Below are 17,930 nucleotides of genomic sequence, written 5' to 3' on the forward strand. Positions count from 1 at the left end.
CCGGAGGTGAAGGGAGTGCAGCTCCCCTCGCCTTTGTAGTGCATAAGGGGTGTGTGTGAGGGTCACAGATCTGATCCGAGGTTTAGTGAAACCATGGATATGGGATCTGCTGATACGGGGGCTCCTTAACTACTGTCTTATAGGGTTTCCTTAACTTATACTTATAGGGTTTCCTTAACTACTGTCCTATTACATCTTCTGTCTCTGTCATTTTTCAACTATTACTGCTCAGAGTATTTTATGATTCTTATTTTGTGTTATGTCACAATCCAGAGTTCTGTTTTACTACATCACACTAGCAGCTAAAGTTAGTACATGCTGAAATAGCACAATGCAACAATTCACTAACCTCCAGGAAACTCTTCTCTAAGGCCACACGTATGTTGGTCTCTATGCTGGTGCGTTTCTTTCTCCTGCGGTTCAAGCCCTCGATCCCCAGCCCTGGGGAATTCAGGGCACTTGGGCTGGAGAGAGCTGAATCAGATGAGAGGTTTTCTGAAAGGAAACACCACAAGTGACATAATAAATTATTATGGTACAACATAGCAGACTGGTTTTTTTAATAGGTCCCATTCACCACCCCAACCTAACTACTACATGTAATTCCAAATTTCTACAGGTCCTATCTAGTAGAAATGTAGCTATTAACAGTACTTGCTATGAAAAAGCGACGCTATCCATTTCCCAATTAAATTCAAACTCAGTTCTAGCTAAATAGACTGAGAGAGAAAAGCAGAGTTTTGATTAAACTTGCTAGATATAGCCACATTTACAGCAAATAACTAATTCTTGATGCTACTGTAGTAGCCAATGCTTTTTGCCTGTACATTTTTAAGCACTGCAGTGTCTTATACATATTAGGATGTCAGAGTTGAAGAGAGCTTATGATTACAAAGTGGAATATACTTTAATAAACACCTGACTTGAAAGAGAGATCGTAGTATTTAAAAGCACCATGTCACAGAAAAGACTAAACTGGGTAAAAGCAAAGTATGCCTAAAGCCATGTTAACTGCCTGGAGTCATGCTAGCCAGATGCAGCTGTGAGAAAGTTGCTCATTAGAGGATTCCAAAGGAGCTAGCTTCTTGGGGAGATATGGGAGCGGCTGGCCCTCATCTCTAGAGATAGCAGAACCAGAGTGCCTGATTGGCCGAGGACACCTTGATTACAGATCCGATCCAGTTTCAGGTTGGGAGGGGCAATAAGAACATAAGAACAGCCCCAATGGATCAGGCCATAGGCCCATCTAGTCCAGCTTCCTGTATCTCACAGCGGCCCACCAAATGCACCAGGGAGCACACCAGATAACAAGAAACCTGCATCCTGGTGTCTCCCTTGCATCTGGCATTCTGACATAGCCCATTTCTAAAATCAGGAGGTTGCACATACACATCATGGCTTGTAACCCGTAATGGATTTTTCCTCCAGAAACTTGTCCAATCCCCTTTTAAAGGCATCCAGGCCAGATGCCATCACCACATCCTGTGGCAAGGAGTTCCACAGACCAACCACACGCTGAGTAAAGAAATATTTTCTTTTGTCTGTCCTAACTCTCCCAACACTCAATTTTAGTGGATGTCCCCTGGTTCTGGTGTTGTGTGAGAGGGCAAAGAGCATCTCTCTATCCACTTTATCCTTCCCATGCATAATTTTGTATGTCTCAATCATGTCCCCCCTCAGGCGTCTCTTTTCTAGGCTGAAGAGGCCCAAACGCCGTAGTCTTTCCTCATAAGGTGCCCCAGCCCAGAAATAATCTTAGTCGAGTGACTATCAATCTTTCATGAGTGAGTTGCCTGACTGCATGTCCGCCTCTAGAAAGTTCAGCAGGTTCTGATTTCTAACTGGCTGTTGAGCTCAAGTCAGTTATAGGAGTCACCTGATAGAAACATCTTTTGTCTTAGTTCTTTTCGGGCCTGTGGGACCTGAGCTTTGACCACACTGTTCCAAGATGGACGACCCTGACCATGGCAGGGCCAGCTGATGGACTGAGATTTACTGATGTGAGACTTTTGGTGAATGACAGTTAGTATTAGTGTTAGTAGTTTTTATTATTTTAATTTTGGTGTGTACTGTATGCTCTCTTTAAATTCCTAAATCCAGGCCTAACTAAAGTGCATGTCTAATGTTATTTCTTTAATAAATCCTATCTATTTACAGCTGTGTGGATTACTAGAACCATGGGACTGGTTACCAGTGTTTTTAGTCTTACGCTACCCTGATACCCATTATGTGCACCTGGCACTCTGTTGCAAGCCAAGTGGGCACTCTGACTGGGAAGTCAAGGCTTTGGAGGGCAAGTGCAAATTGACCTGTTGGTATGGTCTGTGAGCTCCTTGGGTTGAGAGAGCAATTGGCAGTAACCAGAAGCTGGTTGGGTAATTAGAAGGTGATTGGTTTATTGCCCTGCTAATTGCCTGACTTCTGAAAAGCTTCTCTTTAATGTCACACACCATACAATTGTTTCCAAACTAAAGACAAAATTGCACAAGAGCTCTGTTGAAAAACATTTTAAGTTAGTGACTGTGTGTTCATCTAACTCATAAACCTCTTGTGTAATAGTCAGATGAGACTGAAATCTTTGTAGAAAGTAACGTTGAGATTAAGTCTCCCAAAGTATACAGATCTTCTGGAATGTCATTAAAGAACTGCTTTGAAGTTTTGAGGAAATCTGAAGACACTAGTTACCTGCATCATTGAGCCACTTTTCCAGAAGTGGTTTTAACTTGCACATGTTCTTAAAGCTGAGGTTCAAGGCTTCAAAGCGAGAGATAGTAGTTTGACTAAAGTCATTTCCATAGAGTTTACCCATAGCGAGCCCAACATCACCCTGCACAAATCAGAAGAAAAGGGATTGCTCACCAGCAGAACTCCTTTCTGTTACATATGCAATTCATCTTGTTACAGAGATACCAACAGATCGATTGAGATGCCCCAATATTTTTTCCATCTTGGTATTCTACTGCTACTGCTCAGCAGAATTACATTGTCCTTAGGAAGAATATTTCCAAGATGTATTTTTAACAGTCTGTGGCAGACCCCTTGCAAACAGAACTGGTCAAAAGGGAATAAAGATGCTGCTGAATCAGATACAGGAACTAAGTCAATAATTATAAAAGAGAGGATAAACACTAACTTGAAAGGCTAAATTACCTTGGCAGATTGAATGCTCCCTTGTGTAGAGAGGTACAAAAGTATGATGACTGGGTAAATAAACTAATTATTTTAGCAACATTCATGACAGATCAAGGAAAGGCGTACTGATATTCTACAATTGAAACATTGGTACCAATACCAATTTCTTTCCATCACATCAGGCAACTAGCACCTTTGCATATACTATGAAAGAATCTAATAATCATAGGACTCAAATGACAAATGTCCTGCTTTAGACACCAATTTTATACTGTAAAGTCCTCTTTTGACTAAAAAATTACTACTCGAAAATTGAAACACAATAAGCAATTAGTCTTCCATGTAAACTAGGACCTAGTAATTACTTCTGACAGACAAAACAATAAATCTATAAGAATCTGAAAGTAACCTACTGTGCCATTGGCAAAAAAATTCTCTTACACAAACAAACTGGCATGCAATCTCACTAAGAGAATTTAATCTTTATTACTTAGGTTTTCTAATTACTACCACCTTACATAATTAAGCAATAGCTATCATTAAAAACTAATTATGTATATAGCTCTACCACAGAACGGGTAAGTAAATACTATGCTATTTGGCATCGTAGTGATGAAATGCCTTGCTATAAAACAGAATAATAGGAAGATGTCCCTTCTGTATTATATTCATCTAATTATTAGTTATCTATTTTGTATGGCAACTTGACCTATATTCCTGGGGCAGTCAGTGTGTTGAATGCCCTTTTTTGGGTGTATTTTTCCTTATTTTCGGACACTTCTAGCCCCCACAAGATGTTGGGATGCTATGGCCTCTCAAAAAGCCTAGTTGGCATCCTAAAAGCAGGAGCCATTACTCTGAAGTCACATCCAGAAAACGGATTCATCTGCCTTAAAGCCTAGGATAGCTTGTAGACATCCTACATTTACCCAGGCAGCTGTAAATTCTTCAAGCAGTTATCTTCATGACATCAACAAACCCAGATGATATACTGCATATACCTGCCTACAGGTCGATCTCACAAATATGAGTAAGCGCAGGCTTTTGAGCCTAAAATCATGTAATTTTCTATGAGCCTCGAACAAGTCTGGGGTTAAACTTGGGGGGGGGGTCTGACTATAGTTTTGTCTGATTTTACTCGAGGTCAGATCCTAAAAAATAATCTACCAGTACGAGACTCAGACTGCCCCAGTTGCATGAGAGCTGATTTCCAGTTTCCTCTGTGAAATCAGAAGTTGTGTCTCTTGCAGATTCTGGCAGTTTGAGCTTTGCAGAGGCAGCAAGCGGGCGCATGCTGCCTCTGGGAAGCTCAGACAAGCCTCCAGAGGTGAGGGGAGCACAGCATCCCCTCACCTGTGGAGGCTCCGCATTGTGTCTCACTTGATGGGGGGCCAGTCCCTATCCCTGTTGTTAAGCAACGCATGACTGCATAGTAAAAGATTGTAAGATACATTTTTATTCTTTAATTTTTTTTAATTCTGGTCTTCACAATCTTTTTGTAAACACTATTAGAGTAAGCGCACTGTAAACAACATACCAGTAGAAAAGTGGTTCCCAACCTGGGGTACATGTACACCCAGGGGCACTCAACAGGACCTTTAGGGTACTTGAAAAAGAATTGAATAATGGCAGAAAAAAGCAGATAGTGCTCCAGAATGCTTTGCAGAGCTAGCAAGGCAGGAAGGGAGGTAGCTAGTTGGCTGTGAAAGTCCCACCAATAGCTAGTTTTTGGTCATCAACTCATGTATGAATCAGTGATTTAAAACCAGCATAATAAAAAAGCTGAAATGGAAAGTGACAAATCACCAAGAATTTCTCAGGACACTTCTGGTGTAAAACAGTGAAAAGGCATATTCAGTTCTTCAAACAGATAAAAAGAGAAAATACTGTGATGTGAATACATGAAGTATGGGTTTTCATACAGAGAAGATGAGGGCTTATATTATTAATATTAATTACAAACATTTAGCTAATATGAGGGATACAATTTATGGAAATGGGCTGCCAAGGGACTAGCATTTTTTTCCAATGCAAGTGAAAAAAGGTTGGGAACCACTGCAGGAGAGCCATGGATCAAATCCTTCTTTTAAGGTGCCTGGCGTGTTAAGCCAGCGGCTCTAGCTACACAACTTATAACACATAACTGAGAGTGTGCAATTCAATTCACAATGGAGAGACAAGCGACGAGTTATGATGTGAGTAAGTGCAGCTGCTCATAGTTGCAACCCTATTTACTCAGAAGTAGACCTCATTGCTTTCCATGGGTTATTGCTTTCCATACTTATTCTTAAGTAACTGTGCACTGAATTGTAGCCTGGGACTTTGTTTCAAAAGAAAATGGGGATTACCTCCTGGTGTTCAAAAAAACAGACCTCTGCCTAGCATTTGCAAAATGGAACGAGGAGGCAATAGGCTCTACTAAAGGAGGCTTGCTTGATTTCAGTCTTAGGAGCAGTGAAAAGGTTAACTTTGGCAACCAGGGGTTGCCTTGGAGATTAACAGCCCTCTAATTATCTCTGTATTGCTTCTTTGGTACCACTTGAAAAGAGAACTCTGAGATAAGATGAGGTGATGATCTAAGCCAGTGTTTCTCAAACTGTGGGTCGGGATCCACTAGGTGGGTCCCCATTCATTTCAATATTTTATTTTTAAAATATCAGAATGAATGTTACTATGGTATGTGACTGCATTTGGGGAAGTGTACTTTGACAGCTTATATGTGTATATGCTTTTAACAATGACAGTAAATGGGACTTACTCCTGGGTATGTGTGGGTAAAGACTGCAGCCTAGAATTGAGAAAAATTATTCTGCTTCATGATGTCACTTCTGGTCATGGCATCACTTCCAGTGGGTCTTGACAGATTCTCATTTTAAAAAGTTGGTCCCAGTGCTAAAAATTTGAGAACCACTGATCAAAGCTTGATTTATTGGCAGAAATTTCTCACCATATAGGCAAGTATCTATGGTAAGCTCCAGCACAGAGTTGGAATGGTTTGCTTTGCCAGGTCTGCTTTTGGAACCAGTTGCTGGTTCAGGAAGACACACCCATTTATTCCCATTTATTCCCAAGAAGTGCAGAAAGCTACAATGTAAGTAGCTAGCAACAGGGTCTATATTTCTAGCTAGACATATTTAAGGAATTATTAATATTTGCTTGTTCTTTCCACTTCAGGCCCTATTTGACAAACTTTGCATGTGTTGTGACTTTGGGATTTTGTTTTCCTTTCTCTTAAGTAGCTACAGTTCTCTCTGCAGGGAGTTATTACCAACTTCACTCAATTTTTGTCAAGCTCTCTCTTTATGTCCAATCCAGGCATTCTGCACTAGTCTGTTGTGACTTCTCTCCAGCTCTTCCCCATTCTGTGTAACAAACTTCTCCTGAGATTTAATTATTGGTTATACTGCACATGTATTAATCACCCACAATTGAATTCTTTCCCCTTCACTTTAGAAATGATTTGGTTTAAACATAGGTAGCGCTAGCCCAAGAGGCAGTGGGAAGAAGGTGGAAGTAGTGGGTTCTCTTTCTTCCCCCAGTGCTATTTCTCAGTGCTAATTCTCAGATGCTCTAGCCCCAACCCAGTATCGGGGTCAAGACATAGATGAGGGTCCACTGCTGCTGCTCCTCAACCAATCTCCCAGGGCATGGTCTGGTCACGTAAACTGGACACATGATACAGTCATACTGCTGAAGGTGAGTAGGGCTAGGTCTGGTCAGTGCCTGCTTGGGAACCCCATTTGCACTGCCTTCATTGTCTGATGGAAGACAAACAGGATATGAATGTAATAAATAAAATGTTACCTGAGTGAATCCAAGTTTGATCCGTCTTTGTTTGAAAGCCTTGGCAAATTGCTCAAGCTCCTCAAGATCACTGGGCTCCTCCAAGCTGGGAGTATCAATTCGCTTTGGTGTTGACTGGCTCTGTGGAAGTGGCTGAATAGGGGTCGCTGCTATTGTGCGTGTTGGGGTTGCTGGCTGCTAAGGAAAGTGACAAAGCAAAAAGGAAGTAAGATGACAACTGTAGAAGTACTGATTACTGAAACAATTAAAGAATTACTATATAGTTAAACAATAATATAGGACTACTAACACCCATATTTTCTAGCTTCTATGTTGTATTTTTATTTCCACTCATTTCTAAAATAAGGATCTAACTGCTAGAGCAGTGTTTCTCAAACTGTGGGTTGGGACCCACTAGGTGGGTCACAAGCCATTTTCAGGTGAGTCACGTACCACCTAGCTCAGCCGCCATTGAAAACAAAGAGCTGAAAATATAGAGTACACAGCTGCTGGGCAGGGGAGGCTCGCGGTGGAAGAGAGGCATGGTGCTTTGCCCTGCATAGATGGGAAGATGGGATGCCGGAAAGGACAGAGGGTTGTGTGGTTGGAGAAGGATCCAAGTCTGCATTCTGCTTTGACTTCCGAGCTGCAATGTTTGAATTCCAAGCTATGCAAAATAACAGCACAAGTGCACAGTGGAATGAGACCTTTGGCTGATTGTGGGTTAGGTTTGAAACTTAAATTGATGGTGTCACTTCTGGCCGTGACATCACTTCCAGGTTAATGATATCATTTCTGGTCGGTCCAACAGATTGTCATTCTAAAAAGAGGGTCCCAGCGCTAAAAAGTTTGGAATCCACTGTGCTAGAGTATTCTCAAATGGAAATTTCACTCAGCAAGGATAATTCCTAAATCAACAAATTTCAGAGGAACTTCTCTATCCTTTCATTTTTCTGAGTTTTATGCTCAGACCACGTAGAGAAGTGAATGTCTGAACCAAAGAATTTTACTTTCAGACAAACCTCTCAGTTTGGATGTTCACTTGCCCTTTTTAGTGAAGGAGAGAGGAGAGGGCATGCATATAAGCCCAAGGGCAGAACAATGGAAGATAGTGACGCCCAAACAGTTCCACAGATTGATTTTTAATTATGAACATTTCTAGTGAGTTACTATGAAATAAAATATGGTGCTAGAACAAAGATTTAGAATATTTCAACACATGGATGCAATTATTCAATGTCCTAAATTCATTGAAAATGAATTTCAATGGTTTTGAGGTGATGTGAAAGTCTGATGGCTGTTAGATACATGCAAATTACCTCTTTGAAAATAACACAAATGCTCCACTTCAACTTCAAGTGGAGATGGAATTTCTATTATGGCAGCTTTCTATATGCATAACACATTTTTTAATAATTTTGATGATATAAGATGTAGCCATAACATATGCATGAACTGTATAAAACCTATCACAGCCAACATGTAATCTGCCAAAGAAGGCTAACGGAGAGCATCAATTACTTATAGTCTAGAAGAGCAAAACTCAACTTTCACCATGCACTATGGTTTGAATCTTTCTCGCATACTCTCAAATTTCATTCTGTTCCCAACAAGCAGGAACAACATTAGAGACTGACCTGAGAGGTGAAAGTGATGCTTGGCTGAGACTGCAGGAGGTTGGCTTGGCTTTGCTGAGGTAGTTGCGTTAAGAGATTCTGCGCTTGCAGGAGGCCTGAAAGCGAAGACATTAATAAATAAATTTACATAAATGATTTGCTATTATTTAGCACCCTAGAGGCACAGAAGGTGTGCCTCTTTTAGTGTACTGAAATTACGACCTCCACCCATAACCAACAGAAATTATTTCAAACATATTGGCACTGTCACTTCAAAAAACCAAAAACCTACTAAACTAGAGCAAGGAAAGGGATATTAACTGGGCTTTATCAAGCAAGTGCAAAATGTTGTATAACTAGGACATCTAATAGGAACAAGCTCCCATGCCTTTAAAAAGCATTATAGCTGTACACGTGGGGATCTCCTGAACCCCTACATATACCAAAACTGCAGATTGAATTCGTGGATGGGGGTCCTCACTTGCATCAAGGAGGTGGTTTGAGGCCTGGGGAGTTCATGCACGGCCTCCCCAAGCCTTGGATGGCCTCTCGGTGGCCTTAGAGGCACTTTTAGTTTTCATGAAAACCGGAAGTGCTTCTCTAAGGTCACCAGGAGGCCTTCTGAGGCTTAGGAAGGTCATACACAGCCTCTCGAGGCCTCAGACCACCTCCCAGATGCAACTGGAAGACTCTTTGGGTCGAATCCGCGCTGGGTCAAATCTGCAGGTTCTGAACTCACAGATAAGGTGGGCGCATGGTACCATTAAGTACCTCTAAGCTGATAAAGTATGGAGAATAGGCAGGATACAAATATACAAAATAAAGTCAGTCTGTAGCAAGGACTGGCCCAAATACAGTATTCTGGAGAAAAGGAGAGAAGTCCTATATCTTCATTGTTATGAAAATGGCAGGAACACACACACCCCAAAAGGGAGTAGAGTGTGGATTGTGGCTCCAGTGAAGGGAGCCATGAGCATATACTTCCTGTCAGCTGCTTCAATGTCGCATGGTGCAGGTGGCCTCGAACTGGCGACCTTGTGGATGTATCTTAAGGCAGACGGAGGCTCTACCCTCTAGACCAGACCTCCTGCCCATGATTCATGAAAATACTGGCATCAGCAGTAAGCTTAGCTCTCTACCTTTACAGGCATCCATACAGCATGCTCAGACAAAGTAGTCTTTGCTGGGGAAATGTCAACCAATTAGCTGTTAATGCGGATGGCCAAGCCCCCAAAAGGAAATGCTGCTGACCACTGCAAGGAAATTCAAACTTTGTGCTGACCAGAAAAAAATGCAATTGGCAAGATTGCTTTGAAGTAATTTTCCCTATCCTCTAAATTTCAAAAAGAATGATGACACCATTAAGATTTCTAAGCCTGCTGCAACAGAAAGCAGGGTTTCTTGAACTAGACCGACTTCTGTTCAGGGGTTTGAGTTGAATTAATTGAGATAATTCCAACAAAAAGTATGCTCAAAAATCACATGCCTGACAACAAAACAGACTAAAACAAATTCTTGAAAACAGAAAGTAATTTACTGAACCCAAACAAAGGCCTTTTAGAAAATTCTTACCCTGCTGCCCCTGCGGTGTTTGTGAGATGATGAACTGTGCTGGTTGCAAGTTGGTTGTTGGATGCACCAGCACAAACTGTTGCAGGTTGAGATTCTGTTGTTGGAGCTGCTGCAGGTGCTGCAAATCCTTCAAGAAGCAACATGGTGCTAACAAGTTATTCAAATCCAAATATTCATTACCTCCCCTTCAAACACACCTTATAGAAAGAAGAGGGGTCCAGAATTCTTATTTCCTTAATGCAGTACAACCACTTATGAACTTAAGGGCAAATATGAAAATCAACAAAGTACCCACATAAATCAGCCTGAGTATCATGCTCAGAGGTCACTCTCTGGGTCATCCACTCCAACCTTGAGAAAAAAGGCAGGTGATGACCCAAGATGGGTACAAGCAAAAAAGATGCCTCAATTCTAAAATATTCTACCCAGAAATGCTTGCCTGGCAGAGTCTGATGTATTTTTGGAATGAGGTGAAGACCTATTTGCTCTTTAGACACCTGGCTTGCTTTGGTGTTTGGTTCTTAAACTGCTTTAAAAAAAATAATTTTATTGTGCTCAGAGTCTTCAGGCTGAAGAGTAAAATGAAAAAAAATGTTCTAAATAAAAGCTCCCTTAATGGTCCAGTCAGATGTTGCTGACATTGACCAATAGCAGAAATGTTATGGGTCTGAAATGTTATGGGTCCCAGCACTTCTACTGCAAAAACTAAGTTTTCTCAGTGTTCCCGGAAGTCTGACAATTATGTCCGATATGATCACTACGCAGAAACAATGAGGAGCTGCTGTGCAGCCTGCAAAGGGGTCTGCACAGTGGGCCAGACACCTTAGTGGAAATACTGGGGCTAAGGAATCCTGTTCTATGTAAAGGTTGCTGGCCACAGAACCAAATGAGAGCAGCAATGGGGTACAACTCTGCTGGAGTGATATTCTGTTGACAGGTTTCCTGTAGATCAAGGGTTAAGCTAGCCATGGGATACCACATTGTGAATTCACTAAACTCTCTAAGGAAGCCCTAGGAACCCCACAGTTGAGCTATAGGACTAAACAGGGTGTGCCTGGTTGCTGGTCTTCAGAGAGAGAGAGAGAGAGGGAGAGAAAGAGAGAGAGAGAGAGAGAGAGACTTCATCCTGTTATCAGAGTGCCTGGAATATCTATCCAAAAGAAGTTATATTTTTATGACAGCCAAATTCTATCCCTGTTGCCACCACTGGGTGCAGTGGCACCAAAATGGTACTGCTGCATCCAGCAGCACTGCTGGGGCCGCCAGAGGTCTCCTTGGGGAAATGGAACTTCAAGCCCTACAACGAGGCTTCTCAAGTCTGCACTGGCTGTCTTGCAGACTTGACCACATCCGCAGACTTGAGAGTCTCTGTGTCGGGCTTTGCAGCCTGACATGGAGGATAGTATAAGGCCGAGCTGGTCTCTGCCAATCTCAACCCCCTCTCCCCCCGGTTCCTCCCCGCACACCCAAGGCCTTCACCACTGCCCAGAGCTCTTACAGTGCTCCAGGAGGTGTCCATCCAGCATTGACTGGCACGGTGCTGGCACTGGCACTCACCCCTCTGTGGGTATCATGGGACATGCCTTATGGCATGTCTGTGACACTCAGTGCTGGTGCTGGCCCACCTTAGGATTGGGTCCTAAAGTATCTAGCTGTAGGTGTAGATTATACTACAAGTTTCCAAACTCTCAGGGACAGAAAAAACTGAAAATCCTTGAAAACCGGAAGTGGCTTTTCCCTCTCTATTTAAAGCAGTTCAGAGGTATAGGGAGGCCTGCAGAGGGGATCACAGGCTCCTGGACCATCTGGAGAGCCACAGCGATTCCCAGGTAAGTATTTTAAAAACCATTTCCTCCCTGGTGGCAGTGCAATTGTGGCAATCATGTTGCTGCTGTTTGTTGTCCCGCCCCTTAAAGTTCAACAGAGATCCTGTGGTTGGGGTGTTGCAGTGCCCTAGTTTGGGAACCTCTGAGTTAGGCTACTGCACTTCATAAAGCAGTGGTTCCCAAACTATGAGCCAAGGCTCCCAGGTTGCCATGGAAACCAGCCAGAGGAGCCACGGAATCCTCATGAAAAATCCACCATCTTATACAATGTATAGGACTGTAGCCCTAATGGGGAGCCACAGCCAATGGTTCAGTAGGTCAAGGGAGCCATCAGTCAAAAAAGTTTCAGAACCACTGACACAAAGGCTTAGAAACCTCTATTAGAAGTTATTCAACTGCACCGTTATTTTATCTATACTCTCACAGAAGATTCCTTGGGATGCACTGCAGTTCATGTCAAGTCATGCTCATTAAAGCAGCTAATTAAAATAAATAAAGCAGTGCCTCTGATGTAGAAATCTGGTCAGTAAGAACTATTGTTGAATAACTGATTATTAAAACAAACAGCTATTTGGGTAATGTGTTAACAAATGCAACTCAAATATACAAACTAGAGCTCTGTTGAAAGTGCAAGAAATTCATAAACCATTTTCTTCAATCTGCAGTGGAAAGTGCACTGCTTGAAAAAGGAATTTATAAATTTTAACAGATTGCATATTCTATGTAACCCTACCATCAAAAATGCCTATTCTCCCCATATATGAGGTTCTCCCCATTTTTATCATCAAAAGTTTATGAAGTAAGACAGTTACAGTGACAACAACAAATGGCCCAAAGTCATTCAATGAGCTTCACCTGAGGATTCTGCTACAGTAAACTAACTTGTAACTTTGGCTTTTTGTAAGTATAATCTACCAAAACAAAAAAGATTGGGTTAAACTACACATGATAATTAAAGCATGGTATTTATTGGGCTTCATTTTTCTTTAGTCAACAGCAGTCAAATCACCTTCCCCCATCTCCTGCAAACTGAAACCAATTGACACCGACGACAAGGGGTAAACTGCAGATGGTTCTTCGTCCACCCCTTATGGATCACAACTATGATAGGACTGAAGGCCTCCTTACACCCATCATGGTTTCAGTCATGGTTCTAGCCACTATTGACTAAACAAAAATTAAGCCTACCAGGCTGTCAAGGCAAGTAATGCTTTGAACATCATGTGTAATTAGGTTCTAAAACTTAGTTCAGACTTCAGCCAAACTATGTCTTGACTGTTATGAACAGGTTTTATGGTCATGCTCTCTCCCTCCTCCCCTTGCATGCTCCAATTCCCTACCTCACTTCCAGGTTTGCACCATGAAGCTAAATCTTTGGTTTACACAAGCCACAGTTTGTCTCCAACCCAGAATTACTAGTTGACAGAATTGCAGGTCCATTTCAAACTGAGGTTTTCAATTCATGTTTGGAGACAAAGTAACTTTTGGAAATCATATCAAACAATTGTTTGTGGAAAGTACAACAAGGCTCCTGTTCCCTGCTGGCTGGTATTTTATAACAGGAATGTGCAGTCTCCAGAAACGACCAAGCAGACTACATAGCCAAGGTATGCAAACACACTCTATTGAGGGCTCTTTTTCAAATGCTTTATGGACAGACACAAAGGAGATATGATGGACAGTTGAAAGGCAAAGCTCACCTGTGCAATTTGTATCGGCTGAGATAAAGGGATCTGTGTCATGGGCGTTGCAGCAGAAGCTGAGATGGTGGCGCCTGCAGCATTGTGCTGCTGACTGGCTGAATGCTGCACTGCAGCTGCCAGCAACTGTGCCTGTGCCTGTTGTAGCAATAATTGCTGCTGGGCTGGTGTCAATGTGAGCTAGGAATAAGTTTCAGAACAGTAATTAGTAGCACAAAGGACAATTCCTGTACAAACCATTAATGTTTATTCTTAAGTAGCTTCCACAAACTGGTGGAAGCCACAAAGCAATTGTCTGCTCCAGGTAAGGCCAACATCAGACTAAAAAGCTAATATAAATTAGCGTAATAGTATTGGCATAGGCATTATACTCCAACTACTATGACCATCAGTTCTACTGGGATTACAGAAGCTTCTCTAGGACCCTGATTTAAGATTAATGTGAAAAGGTAATTAGTCAGTAAGCAATGGAAAGAATCAGCACCTGAGATAGCAAGTAAAAAGAACAAGCCATCACTGACAAGCTTTCAAAGAAAATTTACAGCCACCAGAAGCAAAAGCGATTAGCTTGATGAATGAGAAATAGGAATGCTGGCTGTGGTTACCAAACAAACTGATAATACTCCAGCTGCTTCACATTAGCATGAATCCCTGCCATGTTCCATCATCTCCATTATGCCTTAAGATATAGCTGAGGAACATGTGCACCATTTGTTCCCCTCCAAGTCACTCTTCCCCCTCCCCCATCTGTCTTTTTGTTTTGATAGGATTGAGCTGGCAGGTTGACATCCCTGCTGGTTTCCAAACACACATTATCTCTATGAAACAGGTGGTGTCAGGCTATCTCCTACACATGAATATTCTTTCCAGCTTCTGCATTGAAAAATTCTCTATCTTCAAAAAACCTGGTTTTATTCTCAGTGTAGTTAAGAGAAGTTAGGAAAATGATAAAGGATATTTGGAATAGAGAATTGTCACTGCATATGCAGTGACTTAGCTCTTATAAATAATCACGAAGAATACAAATTAAACTAAGGGTGCAAACCTAACTGCACCCTGTGCCAGCCTGGGCCGGCCTGAGAGGGTCGCAAACATGTCGTAAAGCGTGTTTGCGCCTCCTCAGGAGGAAGCAAGGTCGACGCTCCAAGAAGCAGAGGCTCATGGAAGGATGAGCCAATGCATGGATGAAAGGTAGGCGTGGGGGGCGGGGAGGAGGAGGGAGGGAGGGATTCCTGGGCGGGGGGGAGGGAGAACAATTGGTGGCCCCGGGGGCGGGCGGGGCTGGGATTCAGCAGTTATGCTGGATCCCAACCCGCATTCTCAGGGAGAATGGAGTGGCTTCAAGTTGCTCCACTCTTCTCGGACTTGTGCCACCTTAGCAGGTGGTGCAAATCCAAGGAGCCCCATTGTGGCCCGTAGCCCTTACCCAGGGGTAAGGGGAAAAGTTTCCCCTTGCCTCTGGCTAAGCTGCTGCTGGACATAATCCTGCGCTGGATACAGCGCAAGTTAGGATTGCACCCTAAAAGTCAATTAAGTATGAAAATCAGTAATTTAGATAAGCTTGCTGTGAAGGATACATAATTAGTAAGACTGAATTAACAAATGTAATTTGCAGGTGACATCCAATTTTAATAGATCAAACAGGAAGAGGAAATCAAAGTATCCCCACTTCTCAAGCCTTCAAAATGGCAGAGGTAACCAGGTCGTTCTAATTTTTGCAACTGAAACAAACACTGATTACTTACATAAAGAGCTCTGCATCCCATGTGAACTTTTTAAAAAGATGATCTGAAAGTTCACATGTGTTTATTACAGAAAAGTACTTCAGTAAATCAAATAGGCTGATGGCATAAAAACAAACAACCACCTTTTTGTAAAAATATTTAAACAGTTGATCAGATATTCATAAATATGACCAAGACATGTTCTCAGATCAGCAATACTATTTGAGAAATTTATTTGAGGAGCACATTCTAACACATTTTTCCTCCTCTACACAGATCCTAAAATTCACAAATGCTGTTTTTGTGACATCAGTGACTTCAGCATGATCATGTCAGCACTAGGCTGCCTAAGGATCAGAGAAGAACACAAATATGGAGCAAGACAAACCCTATTTTCAAACAAATTAACTGCAAGAAGAAACTGACTCTAATTTACTGATAATCTTTATTAATATGCCAAAAGGGCCACAACTATCCTCTTAGCTTATGGACTAAGCATTGACTGATCCTCAACACCTCCCCACTCACAACACATGCTCAAGCACATGCAGGGGTGGTGTACTGGGAATGCTGCTTGCATCTGCTGCTGGCACCTCTGCACTAATTTGGAAAAAAAGCCCCTTACCATACTCCTCATGCAGTTTCTTCAAATGCATAAGTGCAAGACTTTCAGTTTCTCATCCCCAAAGCTAATAAGGCTAGGCAAAACAATCTTTCCCTCTTGGAGTAAAAAGAAATTTACTCCCAAGTTTTTGTGCCAACCCAATTCTTCAAAACAGCTTGGTACTTTGAAGGTCCCTCCCCCCGCCTGCTTACTTTACTTAGCTTTGGGAAAAAGTGGAGAGAGCTGGTGCAAAGCCTGGAGTTTTCCCCCTTTCTGGTGCAAGAAACTACTGCAAAGAGCCCAATTTTCATATGGTAACAGAGAAGTTCATATGAAACTGTCCACAAGAATCATGCTACTCAATTAAGTTTGACTTCCATGAAATTTTCACTGCTAGCTTTGATTTTGCTTTTTTCTCTGGTTTGCACAATTGAAATGGAAATCAAGAGGAAGATTACACTGTCTGGCACCATCAGTGTGAAAGGGAACGGAAAAACACTAAGCATTACACCTACTCCCAAAGCGCAGAAAGAATTATGCAGCACTCAGAGGAGAGTATTGGAGGTCAAATCACATAGGAGCTTGACGTGAAGAGAAACTGCCTGTATGCACACATACAGATGGAACGAAAACACAAAATCTTGCAAAGGAAGAGAAGCCCCTCCTTCTTGCCTTTCCCAAGGAGTCTGTGAACATGACAGTTGATTTCACTTCCTCTCTCATTAGACTTTTACAGGAATAGACTCCTCTCACCCCAAAATCAAGTTCTAGCATTTACAAGGAGTGTTAAAATCTTCTATTTCCTATTTCATGTATTCAGGAATACAGAGACGGTCCATTCTTTTGTCCCATAAAACAAACACTTTCAATCGCTAGTGTCAAGACATGGAGCAAGGCCTTTCCCTGAGGATCTCAAGGCATGTTGCAGTTCATCTTAAGAGATACTTTACAAACTAGCCGAACTCAAACAGCATAGGCATATATCCTGAACTGGGTCTAGAAGACACCTGGACACCAAAGCAATTCATGCAGGATCAGCATCAGAAGCCTGCCCACTTTAGCTGTTGCAGACAGCAGTCTTGTGTGGGCAGGTTTCAAGGCTAATATATTGCAGATGGTATTGGGGCACAGTAGACGCTTCAACAGCTTTTTCCCATGTCCCTCTTTTTGAAACATTAAACTTGAGAAACAGTTCTGTAAAATGCAAAAGCCAGTTCAGATTATGATTTTTAATTCATCCTAATAAAAGTATCAGGCGCTGATCCTGTTTGACGTGAGATTGAAGCAGCTATTCCTAATTTCATCTAAATGGAAAACAGTGTTGGATATTCATCAGAGTACTGATAAAACCTCATTCCAAATCTTCAGATTCTCTCACTCATTGGTTCCATGCAAAAATTTAAACAGCAGGAGGAGAAAACAAACCCTGTGAAGTCGAACAAAACAATCCCCAGGGATTCAAGGAATACTCTACAGTACGAACCTTGGCAATTGCCAATAAAAGGAAACCAGTACAAAGCTATCATGCTCAAACTTCATGCAATAGAATATTGTTGGGGTTGGCTTGGGGCTTAGGAGCACTGTTCTGCAGTAGTTCTGGTCTTTCCTGCCTAATAGGTTCCAAATGGTGGTGGCGATGGTGGTATTATTATTATTATTAACAACAGTATTTATATACCGCTTTTCAACAAAAAGTTCAAATAGCGGTTTCTGGAGGATATCTGTTCAGCACTCTGGTTTTTGGCATGTAGGGTGCCACAGGGTTCTGTTCCTTCCCCTACGTTGTTTAACAGTTACATGAAACCACTTTCTACAGCGAGAAATCATAGAAAGTTTTAGAGTGGGGTGTCATCAGTATGCAGATACCACCCAGCAACATTTAGGTCCGCTAATTCCAGGGTGGCTGAAGAAAATCTGGAGCACTGACTTAAGACAGCTTGGGACTAGAAGAGGGTAAGCAAATAATACCCAGA

The 17,930-nt window shown here is 42.0% G+C and overlaps 1 protein-coding gene across 3 annotated transcripts in view; it reads right to left on the reverse strand.

The window, feature by feature from the left end:
* Positions 1–17,930, reverse strand: part of POU2F1 (POU class 2 homeobox 1) — a 122,796-nt gene that overhangs the window by 11,952 nt on the left and 92,914 nt on the right. For all 3 annotated transcript variants that reach the window (XM_066620133.1, XM_066620134.1, XM_066620131.1), the window contains 6 exons: positions 13,630–13,809; positions 10,104–10,230; positions 8,553–8,647; positions 6,937–7,110; positions 2,686–2,827; positions 350–495 (listed from right to left, as the gene is read on the reverse strand). In XM_066620133.1, coding sequence (XP_066476230.1) covers positions 350–495; positions 2,686–2,827; positions 6,937–7,110; positions 8,553–8,647; positions 10,104–10,230; positions 13,630–13,809 — 864 coding nt within the window. The remainder of the gene's footprint in view (positions 1–349; positions 496–2,685; positions 2,828–6,936; positions 7,111–8,552; positions 8,648–10,103; positions 10,231–13,629; positions 13,810–17,930) is intronic.

This window comes from Tiliqua scincoides, chromosome 3 (assembly GCF_035046505.1).
Source record: "Tiliqua scincoides isolate rTilSci1 chromosome 3, rTilSci1.hap2, whole genome shotgun sequence".
In the NCBI taxonomy this organism is placed as follows: Eukaryota; Metazoa; Chordata; class Lepidosauria; order Squamata; family Scincidae; genus Tiliqua; species Tiliqua scincoides.